A 25171-nucleotide genomic window follows, 5' to 3' on the forward strand; every position below is an offset into this window, starting at 1 on the left:
TGCACAGCTATCAGCGAAGATTTGAGAACCAGATAGAACTTGATCTTTCCTCTTTTATATGTCCTAACAATGTTTATACATGTATTAACATTTATTAAGGTAGCTGGAAATTGATGGACTAACATAAAAGAAACCCCTTTACGCTGTACTGTACTTCATTAACTCTGTATTCTTTAATAAAACAATACATAAAAATCCACATTCACTAATCTTACTACAGCCTTTCTGCAGTTTTCACATAGTTCAATTTAAAACTTTAAAACATTTTTAAGACTATTATGAATGATTTTTTTTCTTATGGTCTTGTAGGTTTTGAAAATATTTTACTTGCCCAATGAAAAAAAATTCTATTTAGTTATTTCTTAACCACATATTTAAAATAATGTGTCAAACAAGCAAATCCTAGTTTTATACACATATTTATTTCAACATAACTTTTCTAAATAATCCAGAAACATATAAAATAACTCTTAAAAATATATTATCCCAAATTTATGGACAACAGTCTGTCCAGGTCAGTGTTTCCATCCTATATGGTCTATAAATACACAGAGAACTTTTGTTTAAATGTTCTCTGTTTATTTATAGACCATATAGGATGGGGACATTGCAAAGAATATAATCAAACCATATTAGTTATAAAGCTATTATAAGATCTGTTCAAAATACATTATAAGACCTGTTTAAAATGATTTAGGACAATATTTCTTTGACTTTTTAAGGCCTACACCATTATTATTATTTTTTTATTTAAGATTTTGAAGAGTCTGGGGACACCCTGCACTGTATTTTACATCAAATAAACAATGTTGTTCAACATAAAAGTCTTGACTCTTAAAACTCTTGACCCCAAACTTTTGAACAGTTAGTGTGCATCAACAGTCAGAAGCTCATTTTACCCTGTAATCATAGGTGGAGTCGGGATTTTCATCACAGGCAATGACTTCTGGGGCCATCCAGTATGGAGTGCCAATGAAAGTGTTTCTTCTGCCGACAGTACGATCCAACTGTGCGCTCACCCCAAAATCCACTACACAGAGAGTGAGAAGAAAAAAAAAGAAAAAGCGGAAGCAATCAGAGTCTGTAATATTACAGGGCCATTTCTGCTTTCAAGCGCTCTTATGAAACCTGTTGCGCAGCCAAGATGTTTATATCCATCTATGCTAATCTCTTCCACCTCACACACGCAGACTCTTCCACTTCCGCCACACTCTCCCTCAGGTTGTGATGTGAAGATATTTTTGTCATGGTGTCAGGCCTACATTAATGAGCTTCGGTGCTTTGCTCTAGTTGTTAAACGAAATGAAGGATATAGGATATAGGCTAGACAACACACACAAAATAGAGCTACACAAATCCGATATCTCCACATCAGATAAGAGCTAAACTGAGGGTAATGAGAGAGTGTGCTTTTCATTGCGTGTTAAGCAAATATCCCACTCACCCAGTTTAACCTCTGCGTTCTCTGTAAGCAGCACATTCTGTCCCTTGATGTCTCGGTGGATGACTTTATGAGCATGGAGGTGAGACAGACCCTGAGGAGCAGACAGACAGTGTTGACTGGCTGTTCGACATCAAATATATAATTAATTACTTCAAACTAAGTTTCTATTTCTAACCAGCATTTTTTTCAGTCATTCAATCACATATAGTCCATAGGCGTCACGTCAATTTAATCCAATGTGCAATTTCAGATTTTTGAGAATAATAGGTTTTAGATCCACAATAAAAGTACATTCTTATGTTTTTTAAAAATAATTGCATTTTTAATGCCTATTTTTAATATTTATTAAGATTATTGTAGTTAATTGTGCACTTTTATGATGGATGTACTGACTGAAAAAACAAACTCTACAGTAAACGAAGCAATTCCTTATAATTTTATTTTCAAGCCTCTCCCACATTCACCTTAAAAAAAACAAACAACTCTTGTCTGTTCTTGCAATATATGGCCTTGTTGACGTGGGCTAGTATGAGGGGATTAAAAGATACCGAATAAGCAAAATCTGTGTCTCATGAGTGGCACATTTCTCTGAAGGACTATAGAGAAAGGTTCTTACTTGCAAAATGTGCTAAAGCAGACATATGGTACAGCTATAGCCTTGTGAGGTCCAGTAGTTGTGCTTAATATGTTTATTTCTAAAAACTTCATAGTATGTGGACATTTTTGTCTTTTGAAGTTTATGCATTTTAGAACATTTTTTATCATAAAATCTGACCCTGAAATTATTTTTGCTATATGGTATGGGTATGATATTAAGTCTAATCCAATTATCTCAAGCTCAATACCTGGAGGGTCGCAGCTCTGCATAGTTTAGCTCCAATTCACACCTGCTTATTAGTCTCTAGTAGTCTTGAACAACATGATTAGTTGGATTAGCTGTTTGATTAAGGTTGAAGCAAAACTGTGCAGAGCTGCGGCGCTCGAGGAATCGAGTTTGAGACCTATGATCTAATCAGAAAGCAGATAAAACCATATAATTGCACAATGTATTCATAATATTCTAGAATAGCCACAGTAAACTATATTATGTTCAACATTTAATACTTATTTATTACCTATTCACTAAAACTAATTCTTCGTATGTGTGAGCATACCTGGCAATAAAGCTCTTTCTGATTCTGATTATTACACAAAAAGCTAGGGATGGACAATATGGACAAATTCACAATTTAAGTAATCTCATTTCCAATCCAAATTCAATCAATTAATTAATCAACACAAAACACAGCTAAATAAAATACAATCTAAACATTGTACTTTAAGCTTGCAACTTTCAAACAACTATGTTATTCCCTATTCTCATAGTGGTGTGTAAGATCAGAGTCATCCAAATGATGAAAAAGTATTGCCGTGGACAAAGCATTTTGACCACGAGATAAATGATAGAGCATAATATGAAATTACAGACTTTTTATTTTCGTCTATATAATATATACAGTTAGGTTCACAAATATTTGGACAATGACACACTTCTAACATTTTTGGCTCTGTACACCAACACAACTGATTTGAAATTAAACAACCAAGATGTGCTTTAGCTGCAGACTGTCCACTTTAATATGAGGGTATTTACATCCAAATCAGGTGAACGCTGTAGGAATTACAACAGTTTGCATATTTGCCTCCCACTTGTTAAGGGTCCAAAAATAATTGAACAATTAGCTTCTAAGCTGTCCCATGGCCAGGTGTATTATTCCCTAACTATCCTAATTAGCAGATCTGTTACTGTCAACTCTCAAGATGAGATGCAAAGATCTGTCACTATCAGTCAAGCAAGCCATCATTAGGCTGAAAAGCACACCAAACCTATTGACCTTATTCTCCGCAGACGAGTGGGCACTGCCATTTGAATCTTTTTGGCACGACACTTCCGGTCTCATTCACTTCCATTCATTTTTAGACATTAAATACTGCTCGTTTCGCTGTTTGATGTTGAAAACTGATATTTCCTTGTTATATTATTCTACTTGGTCTGTATAGTCATGCAAACATTTGTTTGTAGAGCAAGTAGTTAGACCGTTTTTTGCCGTTAATTATTCCTTGTCATTTCTCCCATAGGCGACTGAAACAGAAGTTCTAAGACAATCGCGAAAACAGGCGCACTTCCGCATTTTAGAATAAGGTCAATAAGAGAAATAGCAAAAACATCAGGCTTGGCCAAACCTGTTTTATGGAACATTCTTAAAAAGAAAGAACACACCAGTCAGCTCAGCGACACCAAAAGACCCAGACGACCACAGGAACAACTGTGGTAATTGACTGAAGAATTTTTTCCCTGGTGAAGAAAACACCCTTCACAGCAGTTCACCAGATCAGGAACCAGATCAGCAACACTCTCTAGGAGGTAGGTGTATGTATGTCAAAGTCAACAGTCAAAAAACAGGAAGACCAGATTAGAGTTCTAAAAAAGCCTTCACCGTGCTGGAACAACATCCTATGAACAGATGAGATCAAGATCAACTTGTATCAGAGTGATGGGAAGAGAAGAGTATGGAGAAGGAAAGGAACTGCTCATGATCCTAAGCAGTGAAGCATGGTGGTATATTATCATGGCGTGGGCATGTATAGCTGTCAATGGAACTGGTTCTCTTGTATTTATTGATGACGTGACTGCTGACAAAAGCAGCAGGATGAATTCGGCAGTGTTTCAGGCAATATTTTCTGCTCATATTAAGCTAAATACTTCATAATTCATTGGATGGTGCTTCACAGGGTAGTTGAAGAATGACCCAAAGCATGCTGCAAAAGCAATCAAAAAGTTTTTGAAGCGAAAGAAGTGGAATGTTATGCAATGGTCAAGTCAATCACCTGACCTAAATCCCATTGAGCATGAATTTCACTTTGAAGACAAAACTAAAGGGAAAATGCCCAAAGAACAAGCAGGAACTATAGACAGTTGCTGTAGAGGCCTGGCAGAGCACCACCAGGAATGACACCCAGCAACTGGTGATGACTATGTGTCCCAGACCTAAGGCTGTAATTAACTGCAAAGGATTTGCAACCAATTATTAAAAAATCAAGGTTTGATTTATTATTGTTGTTCTGTCCCATTATTTTTGGACTCTTATGCTGTGTTCACACCAGACGCGGAACGCGCGAATAAATTGCGCTATTCACGCGTAAATAGTCGCGTGAACATTTGAGGTTACTCGCTTCATTCGCGCATCAAACCCTGCTTCATTCGCGTGTCAAATTCACTTCAGAACAGACACGGATTCGCGTGATGGGCAGGGCTTCTGTCTGCCCCGTGACTCTAGCTTCATAGCTAAAGGGCTAACATGGATTTTATGAAGAAAATAACAGTGTTTATGTGCTTTATGAAGGATGATAAACAGCATCGATACGTTTAGAGCCGTGTCTGAGTCCACTACATCCTTTCAGAGGTGCATCCAGCTCTTTAACCTCATAGACTCCTCCAGAAACTGAACCTGGCTGATGGAGGTTTTCAGCGGTGCTTCTGACTGAGCCCAGCCCAGTTTGATGAACTTCTTGTCGGTGTCTGCTGGGGGATTTCCCCTGGGACACCGACAACAGGCGATACGTCACAATCACGCCCCCACAAGAGCAAGCTCCTGATTGGTTAACGCGGCGCGAATGTCCGCTGAAGTTCAGATGTTCGAACGCGAGTGATTTGCGCGAAATACGCATTAAGCACGTCAAACGCACAAAACGCTCAATTCGCGCCACGCCATTCGCGCCATGCGCACTTCTCGTCTTTCGCACGTATCGCGCCGCAGGATGTCTATTCGTGCGTTTGCATTGACTTAACATGTAAATCACTCGCGCTTGACGTGCGTGCCGCGTCTAGTGTGAAAGCAGCATCAACAAGTGGGAGGCACATATGCAAACTGTTGTATTACCTACACCTGATTTGGTGTATCGAGCTAAAAGCGTTAGAATTGTGTCGATGTCCAAATATTTCTGCATCTTGTGTCTGATGTAATAATTGATTATGAAATCAATTATGAAAAATAAATCCACAAACTTTTGTATTAATAGCACAGTAATATTGCTATGACACTAAAGCATTCTGTTCAGTGAGATAGTACTTTTTTATTCAAACCAACGTTTGGCATCATTTACATTTTAGGAAAGTAACAATAAATAGCACAGTGATTTAAATTCATTGTTTGTTATTGCAAAACAAATGAGCTAACAACTAGATGTTCATTACCACTGCATAATAACAGTCACTGCAATAAAAAGAGAGACTTAAAGAGTCTCACCCTAAGGATCTCTCTGCAGATATAGGCGATCCAGTCTTCTTTTAAAGAGTTGCCTTTTGTGTTCTTCACCAAGTCCGTTACTGAGCCGGCACCACAAAACTCCATCACCAACTAAAGAAAAATACACAAAATACACATCATTATAAAACTACAAGCTGATACAGGCCAGTGGTTCCTCCAAATAAAAGAGACCATGACCTCGAAAATTTTCAATCTAAACCACTTCCGTTAATGGCAGACTGTAGCTGCAATAGAGCACAATATATTAATGCTGTTTTTTAAAGAAGTTATCAGAGTAATTATGAGATCAGGAGTCACAGGTTATGCTGGAGATCAGGTTTAGAGATTTGAGGAAGCAAACTGACCCAGAGCTGGTCATCGTGTCCAGGAGGACTCTTCTTCACAAAGGCTCCATAGTAGGTGGCGATATTTCTATGGTGACTGTACTTCTTCAGCATGTTAATCTCCGCTTTAATCTCCTCCTCTTCTTCCTCAGTCACATCCATGACTTTTATGGCTGCCAGCTGACCTGTCTTAACATGACGACCCTGAAACAGAAAAAAAAAAATAAAAATAAAAAAATGAATCGGCAAGTAACAGAGCCTAAATTTACAATTAGTTAACACCCCGTCAGCAGAATATACACCATATTAAGTATAGAGGTATTAAACTGATCAAAAGTGAGTGAAAAGACATTCATTAGGTTACCAAATATCCTTTCATAAAAGAATCTTGAGAAGTAACAAAGATTGAATATATATACTATCTGTAGAAAATTAAAGTGAATTTTAAACATATACTATAACAAAATATCAATTTTGATTATAGTAAAAAAGGCTTTATTTTTAAGCAAATGTTTAATCAAACTGACTTTTTTTTTGGCAATGCACCTTATTTTCCCATATACTATCTCCATTTTTTTTTGGACAACACGAACAGTATATATATAAAATATATATACTATATATACACACACACACACACATACAACACTGTAAAAAAATATGCCAATGCAGACTTTCTTTTTTTACAACCTTAATTTTTGCAAAATGGCCATTCCAGTGAAAACACACTGTTTCGTGAAATGCCATGTTACTGAATTATCACAATAGCATGTGTAATTCCAAATTTCACATTGTATACTGTTCTATAAACTAAATATTCAACTCTAAAGCTAAACTGGATAAACCACCTCACCGTCTCTCCGCAAGCCACACATTCATCACTTGCCATATCCCTTTATAAACTACCGTACATGCTCATTATACACCATGACATAAACAATATCCTCACTACAGCTTATAAATGACACATTCTCCAAACAATAGAGCCTGAAGTATAAATTACACCTTACAAACAATTTAAAGAAGGCTCATGTCATACACTGCAATAATTACAGAGGCCTGTAGGGTTAAAATCACTACATGAGTCTGAATGTATAATGACAGGTCACATGGCTCCTTAAAAGTCAATTCCAATTTTTTTCTTCTTTGTTAAAATACTTCTATGCTAGAATAACATGCAGACTAGATGTAAATCATTTGTATATTAATCGGTCATGAAAGCATTAACTCCCTGACGTTCTCACTGCAGTTTTTAAAGGGGTATTTAACCTTTATTATATAGAAAAGTGGAGCGAGAAAGAGAGAGACAGGAATGCATGGGGAGTCAAGAGAAGGGAAGGATCGGTAAAGAATGTCGAACCGCCAGCTGGGAATCGAACTCAGGTCTTTGTGCACTTAACTATTAAGACCAGCTTGACATTAACAGTGAAGTAAGATTGGACTAAGAGTATCTGTCAGACTGACAAACAGGTGATGAAATTAGCATGAAAAAAACCCCACTTGGAAGCTATTTAGAAGAGAAATACTTTAATGTAGTGATGGGAAGTTCAGATCACTTTACAAACTCTGAACTTTGAGTCTCGTTCAGCAGGATGAACTAATCTTTTTTCGAATCATTTCAGACAATTTGCCAAAATGTTACAAGTTGCTTCTCAAACATGTCAAACTAGAGATCAAACAAACCTTGATCACAGTACAAAGTCAATACTATAATGTTATGAATAAAAGTAGAATACTTGGTTGTTTACCTTGTTATTTTGTGTACAGTATAATTAGCTCAGCTCACCTCTTATCTGACAAGTCTTCAAGTTTGAGTCATTCATTCACATGACACTGACAGTCCCATAAGCTTAACTAATGATTGCAATCGGAGCCGGAAAGACCTATGATTAGTTCACAGATCGAGTCTTTAAGTTGTTTGTTTATCATGTGTCAGCACCATATAAAGCTTAACCTATGCAGTCTGACTGACAATTATATCATTCGTTGTCTCGATTCAATGTTTGGGTTTCATCATATGAAAGATTAATTGAAATCAAAATTATCTTAAGTTAAGTTAATTATCTTCATCATATACAAAGTTTTCAAACACTGTCCAAAAACTCTATTATCACATTCATAAAAACTGAATTTCAAACATTTAAAAACAGAGCTACACTCTAAAATTAGAACTTTAGCACAAAAATATACAGTAGTATTAATAATAATGCAATAATGTGAGGTTGACGAACCAGAAAGGCTCGTAGTGGGTTCTTCATGTATGGTAAAGCGAGAAAACCTCAAAAAAATTTTTTTTAAAAATTACTACTTGCTAATGTGACGTGCAAAGTGATGGTTTATTTACAATGTACGAGGGTAAAAAACAAAATAACCCAAAAACCCAGCAAAATAACAAAATAACCAAAAATAAAAGAACAAATAAACAGCAAAAAAACTAACAATATATTTACAACCACACTAGTATACACTGACAAGTCACAAAGAGCTCGCTCGCCAGGTTAACTGACAGTGAATTAGCATTTGGGACTGCCTTTTAAAGGCGAAGCCCCACCCCTTTGACATAAACCCAGATATACTTATTAAAAAGGGAAGTATAAACATCAGTACATGTTTATAAGCTCACTGTTTAAAACACATTAGACATAAAATAGTCATAATTAATCTAAGTAAACCTAAATATATGACCATATAAATATATAAAGGAGGATTCGTATAAGGAGGATTAGAAATCATTTATTAATTTCTGTATCCGATCCTGCAATCAAGTCACATGTAAAGAGACGAACGACTCAAAAACCTGAGGACTTGAGAAATGAAGGAATCAAATCTTTTTCCAGCTTTGACTGCCTACAGTAGGATAGGCTTAGTTATAAGTCTTTCACATGATGAATGAAGACTCCAACCTGACAGAAGACTTGAAAAATCTGATTTGAAAAGGAGCTAATCCTCTCTCCACCTGTGCAAATAAACAAATCACTCTCTGAGAGGACTCATCGTTCCTGAGTGACATTAAAGATTGGTTCAAAATGAACTAATTGTTCAAGAACGACCCATCACTAATTCACTCACTGCTGTTATAGTTTTGAGTGCTCATGTTTACTGCCAGCATGCTCAAGATTTTTCATCATAAACAATAAAAGTGCTGAAACAGTGAAAGTTAGAGATGCATTTTTAAGCTTCAGTGACTCTAACAGGAGTTTCTGCAGAACTTGCAGAAGACCGACATGTTTTATCTGTGTCGCCAGAATGTGACATACTTTCTATTTCTCCAAACACAAAACAATTCATTTTGACATCTTGGATAACATGCGGTTACACCTTTTAGTCTACAGTTATGTTTGACTGTCTTGTAGGCTATTTCACAACCAAAGTCTTGCAACATTTTGAATAAGTCTGTCTTTTTTAGGCTTATTGTAATATACATTATTGTATTCACAATTTTAAAACATGGTCAGACTACAGACCATTTCAATGTGTTGATGGCACTGACCCATGAAGTGTTCTGCTTGTTATCAAACAATTCCATAACTGTAACAAGAGGCAATTCAGTCATAACTTAATGTTAAAACATCTATTATAACGTTATTTTTCAATATGTGGACCTTGGTAAATTCTCAGAAACTAGGGAAGTTAAAAAATGTAAAATAGGAAATACGTTAGGACAATTGTTATTGTTTACATGCCTCAAAATGATCTATACGATAAGGTTTCATTAGTTGATGTATTCACTAATATGAAAAATTAAGGAACTATATACAGCATTTATTAATCACAGTTCAACATTTACTTAGGCACTACAAAAATCTAAATTCGTGTGTGTTAAACTTTTTTTATATTAAACAATATTTAGAGCACTATGAGGTAACAAACTAATAAAGAACAACTTTATTTTCATTAATCCTTGTGTATTGTTCACATGTACCACCCTTTTGTTATGTTTGCGGCTGTTTTTGCCCCACTGATTTACATTACACATTTTTTGAATGCAAAGCTATGACAGCAAATAATCCTCCATTCTTGATTGTTGTTGGTGTCGCTGATGGAAAGAGGTCAAATGTGTGATTTTTACTGTTGATCATCATTTTCACCCAAAAAAAAATTAGCTTTGGAATTTTTGAAAAACTCAACAATACTCTAAAGCATTTCCCCAAACTATGTGTAGGAATACGATAAAAATCCCATTTGTCATCCCAGCAGCTAGCTCTCTGTAACTCCAACATGTTCACCCAATGATGCTAAGCAGGGCTGCGTTCAGTCAGTACCTAGATGGGAGACCACATGGGAAAGGTAGGTTGTGGCTGGAAGTGGTGTTAGTAAGGCCAGCAGGGGGCGCTCAACCTGCGGATTGTGTGAGTCTTAACGCAGCAGTATAGTAAAGGGGACTCTATATTGCTCAGTGAGTGTCGTCTTTTGGATGAGACGTTAAACCGAGGTCCTGACTCTGTGGTGGTGAAAAAAAATCCCAGGATGCCCTTTGAAAAAGAGTAGGGGTTTAACATCCTGGCCAAATTTGCCCACTGGCCTCTGTTTATCATGGCCTCCTAACCATCCCCATATCATAATTGGCTTCATCATTCTGTCTCCTCTCCACCAATCAGCTGGTGTGCAGTCTGGCGCAATATGGCTGCTGTCACTGGTGGTGGACGTGTAAAACGCTTTGAGTGTCTAGAACAGTGCTATATGAATGTAAGGTAATATTATTAATTATAATTATTATTGTTGTTATCCCATTTGCTGAGTGTTTTGGCCAAAATAAGCCACAAAGTCATCCAAGACTGGATAAAAACATGCCCAACATGGGCATGCAGGGTTAAAGATGAATAAATACTAGAGCTGCACGATTCTGGCTAAAATGAGAATCGCGATTTTTTTGCTTAAAACAAAGATCACAATTTTCTCACGATTCTGTAGATGTAAAATAAAGGTATGGTAAAAACAAGCATATGGCACAACCTCGATAATAATATTATGTGTAGGTCTACTGGTTTCTATAACTAATTGTATTCTACTTATAATAATTCTGATGTTGAATTATGTTTGAGATATATGCTTGCAATCTGTCATATTAGACAATTTTATTTACTGGTAAAATCAGACATTTGCCATTATCAGATTATGTTCAACAATATATAAGCTAGAGTACTTATACTAACATTGTAAACATTAATTTTCATGCACAACTGTGGGTTCGCTATGAAAGAAAAAACATCAAATGCTTGTCTTAACCATAACTCTAAAATGCGATATGATCATTTAAATGAAATGATCATTTACACTTTCAAATGAAATGATCATTTACACTTTCGGTTTCATTCTGACTGCTAAGTGCTTGTTCATACTTCGCGCGAGGCTCCCAAACGATCACTCTGTGCCACAAACTAAATATTATTTACTACTGTATTACCTGTTACTCGCAACATATGCAGGTTCTGATCACAAAAGTAGGTGCGCGCGCGCCCTCTCTATGATAACAGCTCACGATCAGCAGCTCACGTCACGTGTGCTTTCCCGATCGCGAAAACATCATTATATTAAGACAAAAATGACATTTTTAGGTAAAATACACCTCGTAAATACAGTATGTGACTCATTCAACATCATTTGGAGGTGTCAATGTCACTGAGCAACGTGTGTGAAACAGTGAAAAGACTCGTGCAGCCGCCTTTTCTTCTCTCCTGAACTTGAAAATAGGATTGGCAGAATCGTAGAAATGCTGGATTAGATCGTCTAGGGGGTCGAATCGAGATCGCGAACTTTTAACGATTAATTGTGCAGCTCTAATAAATACCGTAATAAAGTATTGTTCATTGTTTGTTCATGTTAGTAAATACATTAACTAATGCAACCTTAATGTAAAGTTTCACCAAAATATGGACATTATTGTAAACTATGTAGCCAAGTGATGTCTATTGCATTACTTTATCTGACTTGCATACAAGCTTGAATAATCAGTATTTTGATGGTCAACAAACCGGTAGTCAATACTGGCAAAAACACTAATGGGAGCATCCCTATTTGTCACTAGAGGTGCAAAAATGACACAATTTAAGCTGTTCTTCTTGTGCAGGGGACTTCATCATCTCAAGAGCGAGTATTGACAGGTCTGAGCGCAGCTGCAATGATCTGAGGCAGTCGGTGTGTTACTGCACCATGCTGAGAGTGCAATGACATTCTCACACATGTCCTCACGTACACAACTGCTTTACAGCACTTCTGTCCTCTGTTACTCATGTACCAGCAGCATCTCTAATCCATCTCCCACCGAAACCTTCATCACACCACATCACGCATTTCCTCACAGAACACAAATGGAGGTTTAATTGAATTACTGTGGCGTCATGTATTATTGTCGATATCTCTCCTTTTCTCACCCTTCATCTCTCCTTATGACTCACCTTGTAAACTTGTCCATAGGTGCCGTTGCCCACGACCTCCACCAACTCGAAGATCCCTGCTGGGTCCTGCCAGAACAAAAACAATATTAGGATTAAAATATCATTTCAAACATGCAAATCCTGAGTGGGGAGAGACAATTAATTTGGACTTATTTTAAAATTGCTCTAGCCTAGCCAAATTAAAATTATAAATGCCCTAGAGGCTTAAGCTAGAAACATACTTTATTTAAGAATGTGAACAATTGAAGCATGCTCTTTCAATGGTTTAGCTTTAAAAAACCTGGAGAAATACTGTACAGTCACCACTTTATCAAATCTTTGAATACTAAATGAATAAACTGTTGCATATTAAAAGTTAATTTGCACAAATGGACAAGTCAGTGAGAGCTCATTTGGGGAAAAAAATTATGAAAATGGTTTACAAGTTGTGTTTTGGCAAATGAAGACTTCATATGTATTATTTTTATCAATGTGGTTTAATGATTCAGTTTTAGCTCTCAAAAAAAGACAAGAAAAACAAACAATGTTTGTAAAGACCTTTTATAAAAGAATTTGAAAACTTGATTCATATTTCTTAAAATCTCTAAATAAAACTATTAGTAACCAGAACTACTGGAAACCAAAATGTTTATGAAAAATATTCTTAAGTAGAAATAGAAAGTGTTTCCTGATAGTTTAACCAGTTTTTCTTATATACATTGCAGCATCCAGGAACTGTACACTTAAAGTACAACACATTTTGAACAACACAACGAAACGTGTCCTGTTGTAAACAATCCGTATCAGCCCAGATGGAAGTTTGTGCCCACTCAAACCTCATCATTATGCGACAAGTAACATGTGCTCCAGACTGTCGTGAACACATAGGCTGCATCCATATTGTATACTTCCATACTATATAGTATGCTAAAAAAGTATACGAGCAGAGTAGTATGTCCAAATTCATAAAACAGTATGCGAGAAGTACCCGGATGACATACTACTGCCGGCGACATTCTGAAGTGTGACATTCTACACTATTCTGCACTACTAACTGTAGGTCACGTGATGATGACAAAATTGTGGATGTAGTATGAGTTCCATTCATACTACTGACATTCATACTGTATAGAATGTACTTTTCTAACGGTCAAGAAGTACATTTAAATTCAAATGCTGTACCTAATGAGTACTGTAGGTGATTTCGGACACAGCTATTCAAACTTTGGCTGGGGCTGTGGAGTAATGTGGAGGTGATAGTTGCAAATAGGGTTGTAACAATATACCGGTATGACGGTTTACCACGATTTGAACGTGCACGATTATCATACCATGAACAATTGCATATCAACGGTTTTAACCCTTAAAGACCGAGACAGCCGCCCGCGGATAAAAATAAGTATTGCTCTTAAATGTTTAATAACTTTTGATCCACTGATCCGATTCATACAATTCAAAGATTGGCATAAAGAAGAGAATCTCAGCTTTCCAGTGCTGTATCACATAACATTCGCGGACTTTCAGAGGCTCCGGAATCAGTGCGGTTACGTCATCAACATTTGACAACGCTGATTTGACAAAGAAACGCTCGTCACTGTGTCTCCGGACAAATCAGACATGATACATTGATGCATTGTCCCTCCTCCATGCCCAGATTGGTTCAAACTCGCTATATCACAACCAATAAGCATAGGTTTCGCTTTTGTTTGTGGACCAAGCTTTTTGAACAACACGGAATGAGGCATACATTTATGCGCGGCTAAATAAAACGCAAAAAAAAAAAAGTTTTTCATGAAATAATTCTCATACTAAGTACTTTTGCATGCACAGCAGCACAGAAACATGACAAAACAGTGACACAGCAAAGACGAACTGCTGCTCTTGCTGTTTTCAAAAGACGCAAATGAAGATGCAGCTGTTTGTCTGCATTGCAGACAACCACATCCAAATCCATATCCACAGACAACCATATCCATGCTGGCACATAAAACCTAAGGATGTTCCATATTGAATCTAGTTTCGTTATGTAACTATTTATAGTATAGTAAATATTTATATCTATTTTTTACTGAGGATTTGCACCATGTTTATTTGGACTTTATTTGTACTTTGACACATTATTTATTATTTTCTTATTTTTATTTGTTCATTGTAAGTGGTGTTGTTTATAGTAACTAAAAATATATTATTTGGAAAAAGTCAAATTTGCTTCACTGTTCTATTATTTTGTAACATTTGTAACATACCGTATACCGCGAAACCGTCAAACCGTGGTATTGTTTTAGACGATTATCATACCGTGAAAAATTCATACCGTTACAACCCTAGTTGCAAATAATGTTTAGTTTACAGAACAGACTCATAGTTTTGCTTCACAAGATCTCACGTTATCTCATGTACAAAGGCTTAACCTTTTTTTGACTTTCAAAGAGCTGAAGGCCATTGTACATTCTTTTGAATCACCAAGGATCATGGTTTCAATTAAAATGATAAGAAATAGATCTATCAGAGCTTGAAGTGTGTACGTTTGAGGCAGCTACATTATATTTTAAGTGGCCTTGTTATGGTGTGTAATTGTGCATTTAATTAAAGAACAATATTAATTAACAACATACATGTAGAACAGACTTTGAACTTCTGTTTATGATTATTGCACGTAATTATGCAAAACTTACTCTTTTAATTATTTAATTAATGTAATGGAGGCCGGCTAGCAAAGTGTTTAGCAGGAAAACCTCACTCCTCCTACATCTGAAGCTGGTCTAGCAACAGACGTGGTCTTGAGCAAAAGACTCCCATGCAAAGAATCACCTCAGCTCAGACCAGTTTGGGTGCAGAAAAACCGGTGGGTTACACATGGGGGCTCTTCTGCGATGGGAGTGAGCTGATTTATACTTCTGCGTCGAGTGATCGGCGTGACACACAATGCATGCTTCACAATGACAAACATCTGCATGCTGTTTGTGTTGCTCTGCAATAACACTTCTTAAACGCTAGCTGGCAGTAGGTTTTTATGTTCTTCTGTGCCGTGTTTCTTTGCGGGTGTTTTTTAAAAAAAAATTTTAAACGCTACCTTTATTAACAAGTAGCTAACACTCGCTCATTCAGAGACAGGAGCTGGCTGATGTGCAACAACATTAATCATAAGGTAAACACAAAACAACAGTTTCCATCTAAAGCAACTTCACGAGACTCCGGACCTGTAAACAATCACTCCAACAGGTTTGCACGGCTCTTGGTCCTGCCCACACTGGTCAGAGCTACCAATCACAGGGCTTGCGCTACATGTCGTTGCGACGTGTAGTTACATTTTTGGTAAAGGCTGTGCCAGACCGTACGCATGACACAGAAGTTTTATCAGCCTACACTCCTGTGACCTCAAAAGGTGGTCTAGCGACAGATGCTAGAGGTCATGGTCTGTAACCTTCTTGTTAGAACAACTGACTCTCATACAAAGAATCGCCAGTTCGATCCCAGCATCAGACCAGGTTGGGTACGGAAAGACTGGTGGGTTACATTAAGTAAGTATATAAAATGTGCATCTTTCTGGGCTTTAACCGAGTACTGCACTCTCTGTACTTTCTTATTTCCTCACTCCCAGTACAAAAAAGTATTAAAACTACATCATTTACCATCCAAATGACAGGAAAAGTTTCATGTCCTAAATCAAGCTCACTTTGGAGATGTTTTTCCTTTATACCAGAGGCTTCCTGCTGGCTGACGATGGCAATGACAGAACCATTACCTGCTCAGCCATTGAGAACAAGACAAAGTGACGAGTCTTCACAAACCTCTCGCTTTCAAAAGACAGTTTGTGTGCCATTGTCATGAATTAAGAGCCATTATACAACTCTCAAGAAGTGTTATCTTATGTGCAGCTACAGCTGGGGAGCGCAGCCAAAAACTAGAATGAGTAGAGGGTTAAAAGCAACACACACACACACACACACACACACACACACACACACACACACACACACACACACACACACACACACACACACACACACACACACACACACACACACACACACACACACACACACACACACACACACACACACTCAATATAGCTTTGGTACAGCTTTGTGGGTGGACAAGGCTAACGTTCTTCCTAGCTCTCGCACACATATACACACACCACGATCATCTCGCTCTCATCTGCCTCCAATAACTGCAACCTTTTTTTCTCTCTCACTTGCTTCATCTCTCTTTTTATCTCTTCCTCTCTCTCACTCTCCCTCAAAGAGCTCTGGAGTGGTGAGCTGTAAGCGAGCAACACGCACTTACGTGAAACATCAGTAAGAGGCCGAATGGAAATAAGAACCAACACAAACAGGATTCAAAAAAGCATTACAGTTTATAACCTAAAGTAACGTCATATCAAACATATACAATTGAATGTTCGTTATAATATTCAAACAGTTTCATCAAAGACGATCAAAGGCAATTAGCCTATTCTTTGGGGAGCATCTGCTTTAGAGAGAGAGAAAGAAAGAGAGAGATGACACATAAGCAGGGAAATGAATAAATGAGCCAATGAATAAGATGATAAACAGATAATAATAAGGCTTTCCCTGGAGACTAGAAGAGGACAAATTGAGAGAGGAAACACAGGGGGAAGGAAGTTCGCTGAAAAGGTTGCCCATGGCTTTTCAAAGACTGCATGGGAAATGACAGAATTTAAAATTAAAACACACAGGAAAAACCTTTAAAAATAGTCACTGTGTGTCCATGCAGGTGTGTTGAGAGACGGGGCCGAATATGAACTGCAGTGTGAAAATACATGCCAATAGTCACTAAATGAATCATCAAAAATGTTCACTAGTGTTTAGACATTTGATCTACCACCCTATCAGAGAAACTGTTTCTTTATTATATGAAATAGTTGATTAAAACCTTTTGAATATAGTTACTTTCAAACATGGACATTACTGGAATCTCTGTCAAGGTGACCCCCCATAAATCTGAAAGTAAATGTATATGATCACTCTCTTATTTTTGCTTTCAACCCATGAAAATAAACAAATATGGAGTTTATTTTCACAATAGCCCCATCATTTACACTGTATTACATAACATTACAAACAAGCCATGCAACTAAAAAAGTCTTTTACTTTTAATGTGTGTTTTGGATCAATTAATTGCTTCAGAGTTCAGATTTAATTTAGCTTTAATTTTTTAAAACAATGCATTATTAATGTAATTTATTATGTTTAGCAGATTCTTAAAAGAAACCATGGGTGCTGAATTTGTTTTATCTGCATATTTATTTACTCTTATGTTAACAAATAGTTGTTGACTTGCATTTTATAAATCAGCATGAACCAGATTCAGCTGTTTAAAATAAAAAAAAAATGTTCTACCGAAGAACAAAAAGTCACCTACATATTGAATAGCCTGAGGGGGAGTAAATTAACAGCAAATTTGAATTTCTCTGTGCACAACCTACAGGCGTGTGATCGGCAAAGGATAAAAAGAAGGAAACAAAGAAGGATCTATTCACTAGTTTGCATCAGCAACAATTTATAAATCATTTCACAAAAATCGGGAAACACCTAGGAATGCCAAAGCTGAACAATGGAAACCCTATTGTTTCCTTGTTGTCATGTAAATCCCAAGAGTGAAATCTCGGTAAAAAAAACAGAACAATCACACCAAAACATGGACCATTTCTTTGCACATGGGTTTATTAATATGCAGCAGGCTGCATTTGATTGGCCACAACAATTCCTAATGACAATACAACAATGATTATTTCCCCCCTTAATTTTAAGTTTATCTAAGCCAGGAATGCACAAACTCAGTCACTGAGGTACAGCGCTCTGCATAGTTTAGCTCCAACACACCTTCCTGAAAGTTTATAGTATACCTAGAAAGATCTTAAGTAGCTGGTTCTGATGTGTCTAATTGGGATTAAAACTAAACTCCTGGACTGAGTTTGGGCACCCCTGACCTAAGCTTATATTCAATTATGTATGTGGAACTCTTATTTTGAATCTCCGGATGGAAGTGTCAGTGTATGTCCACTCATAAAATTTAAAACCTATTTAAAACATAAGAATTATTGAACTTACATAAGCCACTTGCTTACAATGTAGATGTCAGAAAAGAATATTTAAACATACTGAATCAATGCACTCTATAATACAGTGAGCTCAAGAGAGCTGTTCAACACAGCCACTAGCTAGATGACGCATCTAAATTAATCAATGCTGTGAGCATTAATGCATATGTAATAACAGTCATTATGAATGCAGAATTTGCATTTTTATTATATTTAAGTGGACGCTTTGTTCCAGCATAACTTAGAAACAATTGAAACATCTGTACTCGTATGTGCCATTAAATCTTGATCTTAAAAATTAAGCAATGGGCTATTTGCAGAGCTTGTGTTTTTTAGCCAATGAAGAACTTCCATTGATTGGTTATTGTGACTACTTTCAAATTCATAAGGTTCCTTTTACAGCATTGATGTTGTACTGTAATTCAAATATAATCAGACTTGAGCATCCATTTGGTTGTTAACGTGTAAAAAGAGACGAAAGAGACATTACAACACAAGCACCATTATTAGCAACAGGCTAATGCAGAAACACCTTTGAAAAAACTGGGGTAAAATTAATTTCCATAATTTAAAGACATGGCGCAGAAAAATATAATTTAAGCAGTGCTTCTTGTTTGGTCCACTTTAAATCGTACCTCAGCTAGGCAGTGAAGATGGCTGCTTTTTAAACAAATCAGATCTTAAACTCAGCGATTTTGTATGGGATGACAATTAGCTGTAAGCCCTGGGGTTGGCTGAATGAAATTAAAAGTATGTGTGCATTTACCCCTTTAAATTCTGCAAATATTCTGCATTTAGGATCTAACTGATATTTAAATGAGCAAAATTTCTAGATTAAACATGTCATGGCAGTTAGCAATTTGTACTGTCATGACAGAAGTGCAATCGTTTTTGCGATTGTTTTAGAACTTCAGATATAAGGGAGAAATGACTAGGAATAAAAAAAACTACAGAAAACAGTCTACTACATGCTCTACAAAATGACTAAACATAAAAAGCAGATTAATGTCATTAGAAAATATCAGTTTGCAAAATCAAGCAGCATAAAGAACTGTTTTACATCTCAAAGTCAATGGAATTGAATAAAAACAGAAGTCTGAGGCCAAAAAGATTCCGATAGCTGTGCCCGCTCATACGCAAAGAAAGATATTAAGTTGGTATTAGAAAAGGTGAATAAGTTGTCAAAAAGAAAAAAGTTGTCAGACCTACAGCTACACAAATGGGGAAAAAAGGTGTCAGAAATCCATATTTATATGGGAAAAATGTATATATTAAACATACCTAGACTAGGCATAGGCCCGTATAAGATTCTGAAGATATGGTAGCCTTGGAAAATATCAAAGTTTTTATGGTTTGACGGTATTGTGCTCACTGCTCTAGAATACATTCTTTTAAATGTCTATGTAAAAAACAACAATTTTTTCCTATTGAAGATAATAATTTATTTTGATAAATATTGATAATATTTATAAGAACAATCAACAATGATTAAATGAACATTAATTCAAATAAATCATTGACTTCTGCTGTCTTCATTTGTTTCAAAAACACAAATTTATGTACAATTTAAAAGGGCAAAAAAAGGGTAAAAAAAGGAAATAAAAAATTTTATATAAAATACGGTACGGTAAAGCAGAAAATTTTGGCAGTTTTAAAACCTTGACTTTTCCAGACCTCGGTATACCTTGAAAACAGTTATAGTCTAATGCCTAACCTAGACTACTTATTGTGTATACACACGCACGCACGCACGCACGCACGCACACACACACACACACACACACACACACACACACACACACACACACACACACGCACACACGCACACGCGCACACACAACACAAAGACTTCAAACGAGGGTTGGAAAATGGAAACAGCTGGAAAATATTGTGAACAGCTTGCAGCTTTTAGACCACAGATGAAGCCATTACAAAGTAAAGTAATAAAATAATAAGTAAAGAGCCATCCAACAGATATCAATATTTAAGCACTACTAGATCAAGTTACATCATTAACCTATGACCTCATGAATGCAGAAACCAATACGCATTCATAAACAATTGCTCCTTGCAAATAATAGACACAAAACAAACATCTGGCTTAATACAAACTTTTGTTCAGCTTGTTTATTTGCCAGCTGGTTTATTCTAAACAACCAATAATGAGCTTCTGTTTCATTTAAAAGCTAAAGCAGATTTCTCAAGCCATTGTGCATATTCATTAGATTTTGTTGTTTATTTAACATCTTAGCCTATTGATATTCTGGTTTGTGATGATGATGTCATTAGCATTTATATCTCATTTACATAAGCAACCCAACCGTCAAACTGCTGCTATTATGATTATGTAATAGACTCGTTTAAATATGAGAGTTTACCAAAATCTGCTGCTAGAAAATAACTTAATTCTAAACTGCTTCTATACCAAGTTGTGATGCTCCGGGTAGACTAATGTTATTTAAAAACGATCTTTCCAAGATGACCACAGGTGAACAGGAGAGCAGGTGCTTCTCAAGTTCAAAACAATACCATGAAACTGCAAACCATCTCAGCAGTATGCAACTCTAGCTGGAGGGCCACATGCAAGGCAGGCAAGTCCTGTGATTATGTACATGTCCTTTCCTCCCCTAAATAGGCATCTATGAGCGTAGTGTGAGAGACGCGATATGTGGGCGTTATATAGGACAGCTATCAAACAATGAGCTGAAGTGAATCATCATGCTCTTGCTCTCTCTCTAGGGGCAATATCAGACACATCACACCCTGGAGAGCCGTGCCCAGGAACTCACTGTACCAACACACAAGAGAGAAAGAGAGTTTATGGCCACTGCTCTAATGTTTAAAAAAACCTATATTATTAATCTTCAAAAAATAAAAAGGTGAAAAGGTAGTATTAATCCAGACCACAAAGCCTAAACCAGTGGTTTAGAAGGGATGAATACCTTAAGATTTGTTAACAGTAGTTTCAAACATTGTTGTTTAAAAAAAAAGAAAAACAAACAAAACAATAATGCAGGGATATTATTAATAAATTCTTAATACTTTGAAATGAAAAGTAAAGTAAAAAAAAATATAAGTATTAGATATTTTTCAATCAGAAGCGCCAACTAAATAATCGTCCCTAGTGAAATGTTTTGCAGACAGATCGATATAAAGGATGATATTTTCATTAAGGAAAAAAAAATAGAAATTAATCAAAAGAAAACCTGAACTAAAGCAGAACTCTAAAATGAAAATGTTTCTTTGTGAATGGCAGATAACCTCATCTTTATGCAGGAAGTCACCTAATTAGTGAGTGTAATTAGCCCTAAGACACTGGATTAGCCACCTGCTAACATACCACTAAGCTAGAGGACTAGATTAGCCTTCTGTTCGGCTTGCACATTAACTACAGAGGGACTATTTAAGCACACTACGAATGCTAGCTATTCTGTAGCTAATATATATATGCACACTACTATTCACAGGTGTGAGGACAGGAAGATTAAAAAGAAATTATGCAATTAAAAATAAAGGTTCTTCTCTAGCAACGACGGTTTAATGAATTACCTTTAACAGCCATTGTACCTTATCGTTGCAAAGGTTAAAAAAAAAAATCTTTAAATTTGAAAATGTTCTTTACACTAGGGCTGCATGATCTTGGACAAATCTAACATTATATTATATTTTAAATATAAATTCAATATTTTTTACTTTGCAAAATATTTTGCGATATGCATACAATTTCAACAGATGACATGTGTTGTGAGTATTTTCATGCACATGTTTAATCAGAGATTGGTGAATTAAAGTTTAATATTTGCATTTCCATAAAACCTAATTAAAAAAATCTATACATTTTTTTGGGTTCCCTGACACATTTTTTATTGTGGTCTGTGCTATTTGCAGTGCATTTCTGCATTAGCATGTGTTGTGAGTATTTTCATGCATAACAATATATAAATATAATCAAGAAGAAGATACAATTAAAATAAAGTGTTTTATCATTTCCTGAGTTTAACAATATTCAAGTACAGTAACTGAATTATAAAAATAAAAGTATTTTAATAAAATTAATCATAGTTATGATCAGAAATGGTACAATTTCTTTTACCTGAATGCTTTTAAAGTTATTATACAATTACAATGCAAATGATAACTTATATAAAAAAAAAAAAAACTCAACGTTGCATATTGTTGATAAATATTGTGCAGGCCTACTTTGCACTATAAAAAGGAAAAACTTTCTATAAAAGGGAACCAAAAAAGGTTCTCCCATTGTATGGCATTGCTGTGAATACCCCCATTTGATTCTTCCTGGTACATTTTTTTTGTGATAGCATACTTTCAGCAACGACATAAAATTTATTCGATGTGATAAACACTTTTATAACACTGCAAGGATTTCTTAACAGGATTAGTCATTACAGAATCCAGCAAAAATCCAGCACTGCAGCTTTCACAAAAAAACATGAGATATTTTAAAATATAGTAATATTGTTATCGGTCAAATAAATGCAGCCTTGGCATACATGCAAAACTTCCAAATATTTTTTAAAATCTTATGTATTTCATACTTGCATATTAGATTTGCTAAAATGTATCAGGCTAGTGTCATGCTAAAATAGACTTTGGTGGAGGACTGTCATCTTGCCACATAGCTTGGATTCATGTCAAGATAATAATGTGCCTACTTCTGCTAAGTGGGCAACTAATTTTCTCCCTTCACAAAACTGTTGCTGCAAAAAATATCTGATGTATCCATTAACTCACATTTTCCAGCACCGGTGCTCTAGGGAATGCTGAGTTTTTGTTAAATAAATAAACGACGCCATAAAAACACACAGACAGTTCACTGAATGATTCTATCACGATTGTATTAAATGTAAACACACACAAAGCTCTGGCCTAAACGGAAAGTTACACTGTTTTGCAGGGTATTCCCCACATAATAAGAAAGCTATTCTAAGATTACAGTCCCTGTTAACACTTATTTGCAAGGTAGGCCCTATAAACCACAAATGTAGGCGTTTGAAAGAGAGAGACCTAGACTTGCATACACACAAACACATTAACACTCCAGGCCAGGATTATTTTGTTACACAATACAGGCCCAGGACTCACCTGCTCGCAGAATAAAAACAAACACGAGCTAGTAAACATTCAAAATCGTAGTTGTATATATATTATCCCTCATATGACATAATAATGGAGCCGTTTTGAATTTGTTTGGGTGTGAAGGCCTCTGACAGGTGCAGGCAGGTGAGCAACACACACTCGTTCAAAAACACACACAGTCACTCACCCGCAGGGCGGCCAGGTCGATGTCATCCAGACTCCGCGTAGGTGCGTTTTCTGACATTTTCACAACGATTTCTGAAGACTATTGAAAAGACGTCCTCGAAGACTGCTAATGTTATTTTTTAATCACAATGTTTATTTCAAGGGGCAGTTCAGAAAAACTTGCGAGGTCCCCGCTGAAACATTTGGCCGCGACCAGCTCAACCGACAACAGCTGCAGGATTTCGGACCATAAAATGTTTGTTTCTTCTTCTTTACGGGAGAACAAACGGCTCTTTTAAGGCCAAAGCGATCCGATTGTGAAGGCGAGATTCTGCAGTTATCGATGATAAAGGCTGTGGTTGAGCCTATAATCCTAAAGATTGCATGGCAACATTTACACGAGCTCGAATCAGATGTGCCACACTGCGCTCCGTCTCTACACTCATTTTGGCAGCACTGCGTAAGTTAAGCCGAGCCTACCTCAGTCAAACAGTAAGATTAGTCAATACACGAGGGGTAGATATGCAGGTAATCGCGAAAATATGTAAATACACAGGCAGAACTTCACGATCCTAAACAGCGGCGCTCGTGATCTCCTCGTCAATCTGCCACAGCCGTCATGTTACGGCGCAACCCACGCACACGCCTTAAACAGGATTTCTGCCTGGATTTCGATGTCCCCGCTCGGCTCAGTTAATGTCCACAGTTTTTAAAAGTCAATACAGCGTGTATTTAAACGAAATACACGGCCCCGGTGTCAAAAACAAGAAGTGTTTACGTCGAATAAAATTCCGCCCGCCTGGCAAACTTTCATTCCCTCCTGCCGACAGTCAGCGGCACCTCCCGGTTGTGCGCAAAACCTCCGCCGATTTGTTGGGAGAGAAAGAGAGGGGGAAGAACGAAAAACCATAAACAGTCCCTTGTTTTCAGCCCGGACCCTTAGTAGCAAGCAGCAGCGACTCGTCACGATGCATACATAATATTCTGATTATTCAATCACTCGCTAATGAGTCGCCTCAGGAAGCCAACTTTGTTTTTTCTGCAGTGAGGTCGTATGTTTTGATTTGTCCGACTGAACTTCTCTCTCCGGTCTTGGTATGATCCTGTTCGTACTTCTGCTGTCTGTGGTCGGGCTGTGACGTCCCTCCTCTGCAAGAAAACACAACACTGTTTTCCAGGCACTTTCCTTTTCTCCCCCTCCCTCCTCTGCGCTTCTCACTCCCGTCTTCCTGGACTGGAGAAGCGCTACGGTGCTGCCACTGGGACAAACTACCTGAGGAAAGCTGCCTACGCTGGAGACAGGTGACACCAGGATGATCCTGCCCAAAATATTGCTGTGCAGTCACACACGTTGTGTTTTTAGCATTTTGAAGACTTAACATTTACCTTGACAT

General features: G+C 36.8%; 1 protein-coding gene across 17 annotated transcripts in view; it reads right to left on the reverse strand.

Moving 5' to 3' along the window:
- The window catches only part of mink1 (misshapen-like kinase 1), a 79632-nt gene extending 54686 nt beyond the window's left edge, over positions 1–24946 (reverse strand). For 15 of the 17 annotated variants that reach the window (XR_015489838.1, XM_087250940.1, XM_087250939.1 and 12 more), the window contains exons 1-6: positions 23800–24946; positions 12470–12535; positions 6096–6278; positions 5731–5841; positions 1445–1535; positions 900–1030 (exon numbers count right to left, since the gene is read on the reverse strand). Coding sequence is in view for 16 of the 17 variants with exons in the window: in XM_087250940.1 (XP_087107066.1) it covers positions 900–1030; positions 1445–1535; positions 5731–5841; positions 6096–6278; positions 12470–12535; positions 23800–23856 (639 nt within the window). In the remaining variant the exon portion in view is untranslated. 17 annotated transcript variants of the gene reach the window in all.
- Between the last annotated feature and the right edge of the window lie 225 nt (positions 24947–25171).

Source organism: Danio rerio, chromosome 5 (assembly GCF_052040795.2).
Source record: "Danio rerio strain M-AB ecotype USA chromosome 5, GRCz13ab, whole genome shotgun sequence".
NCBI lineage: Eukaryota > Metazoa > Chordata > Actinopteri > Cypriniformes > Danionidae > Danio > Danio rerio.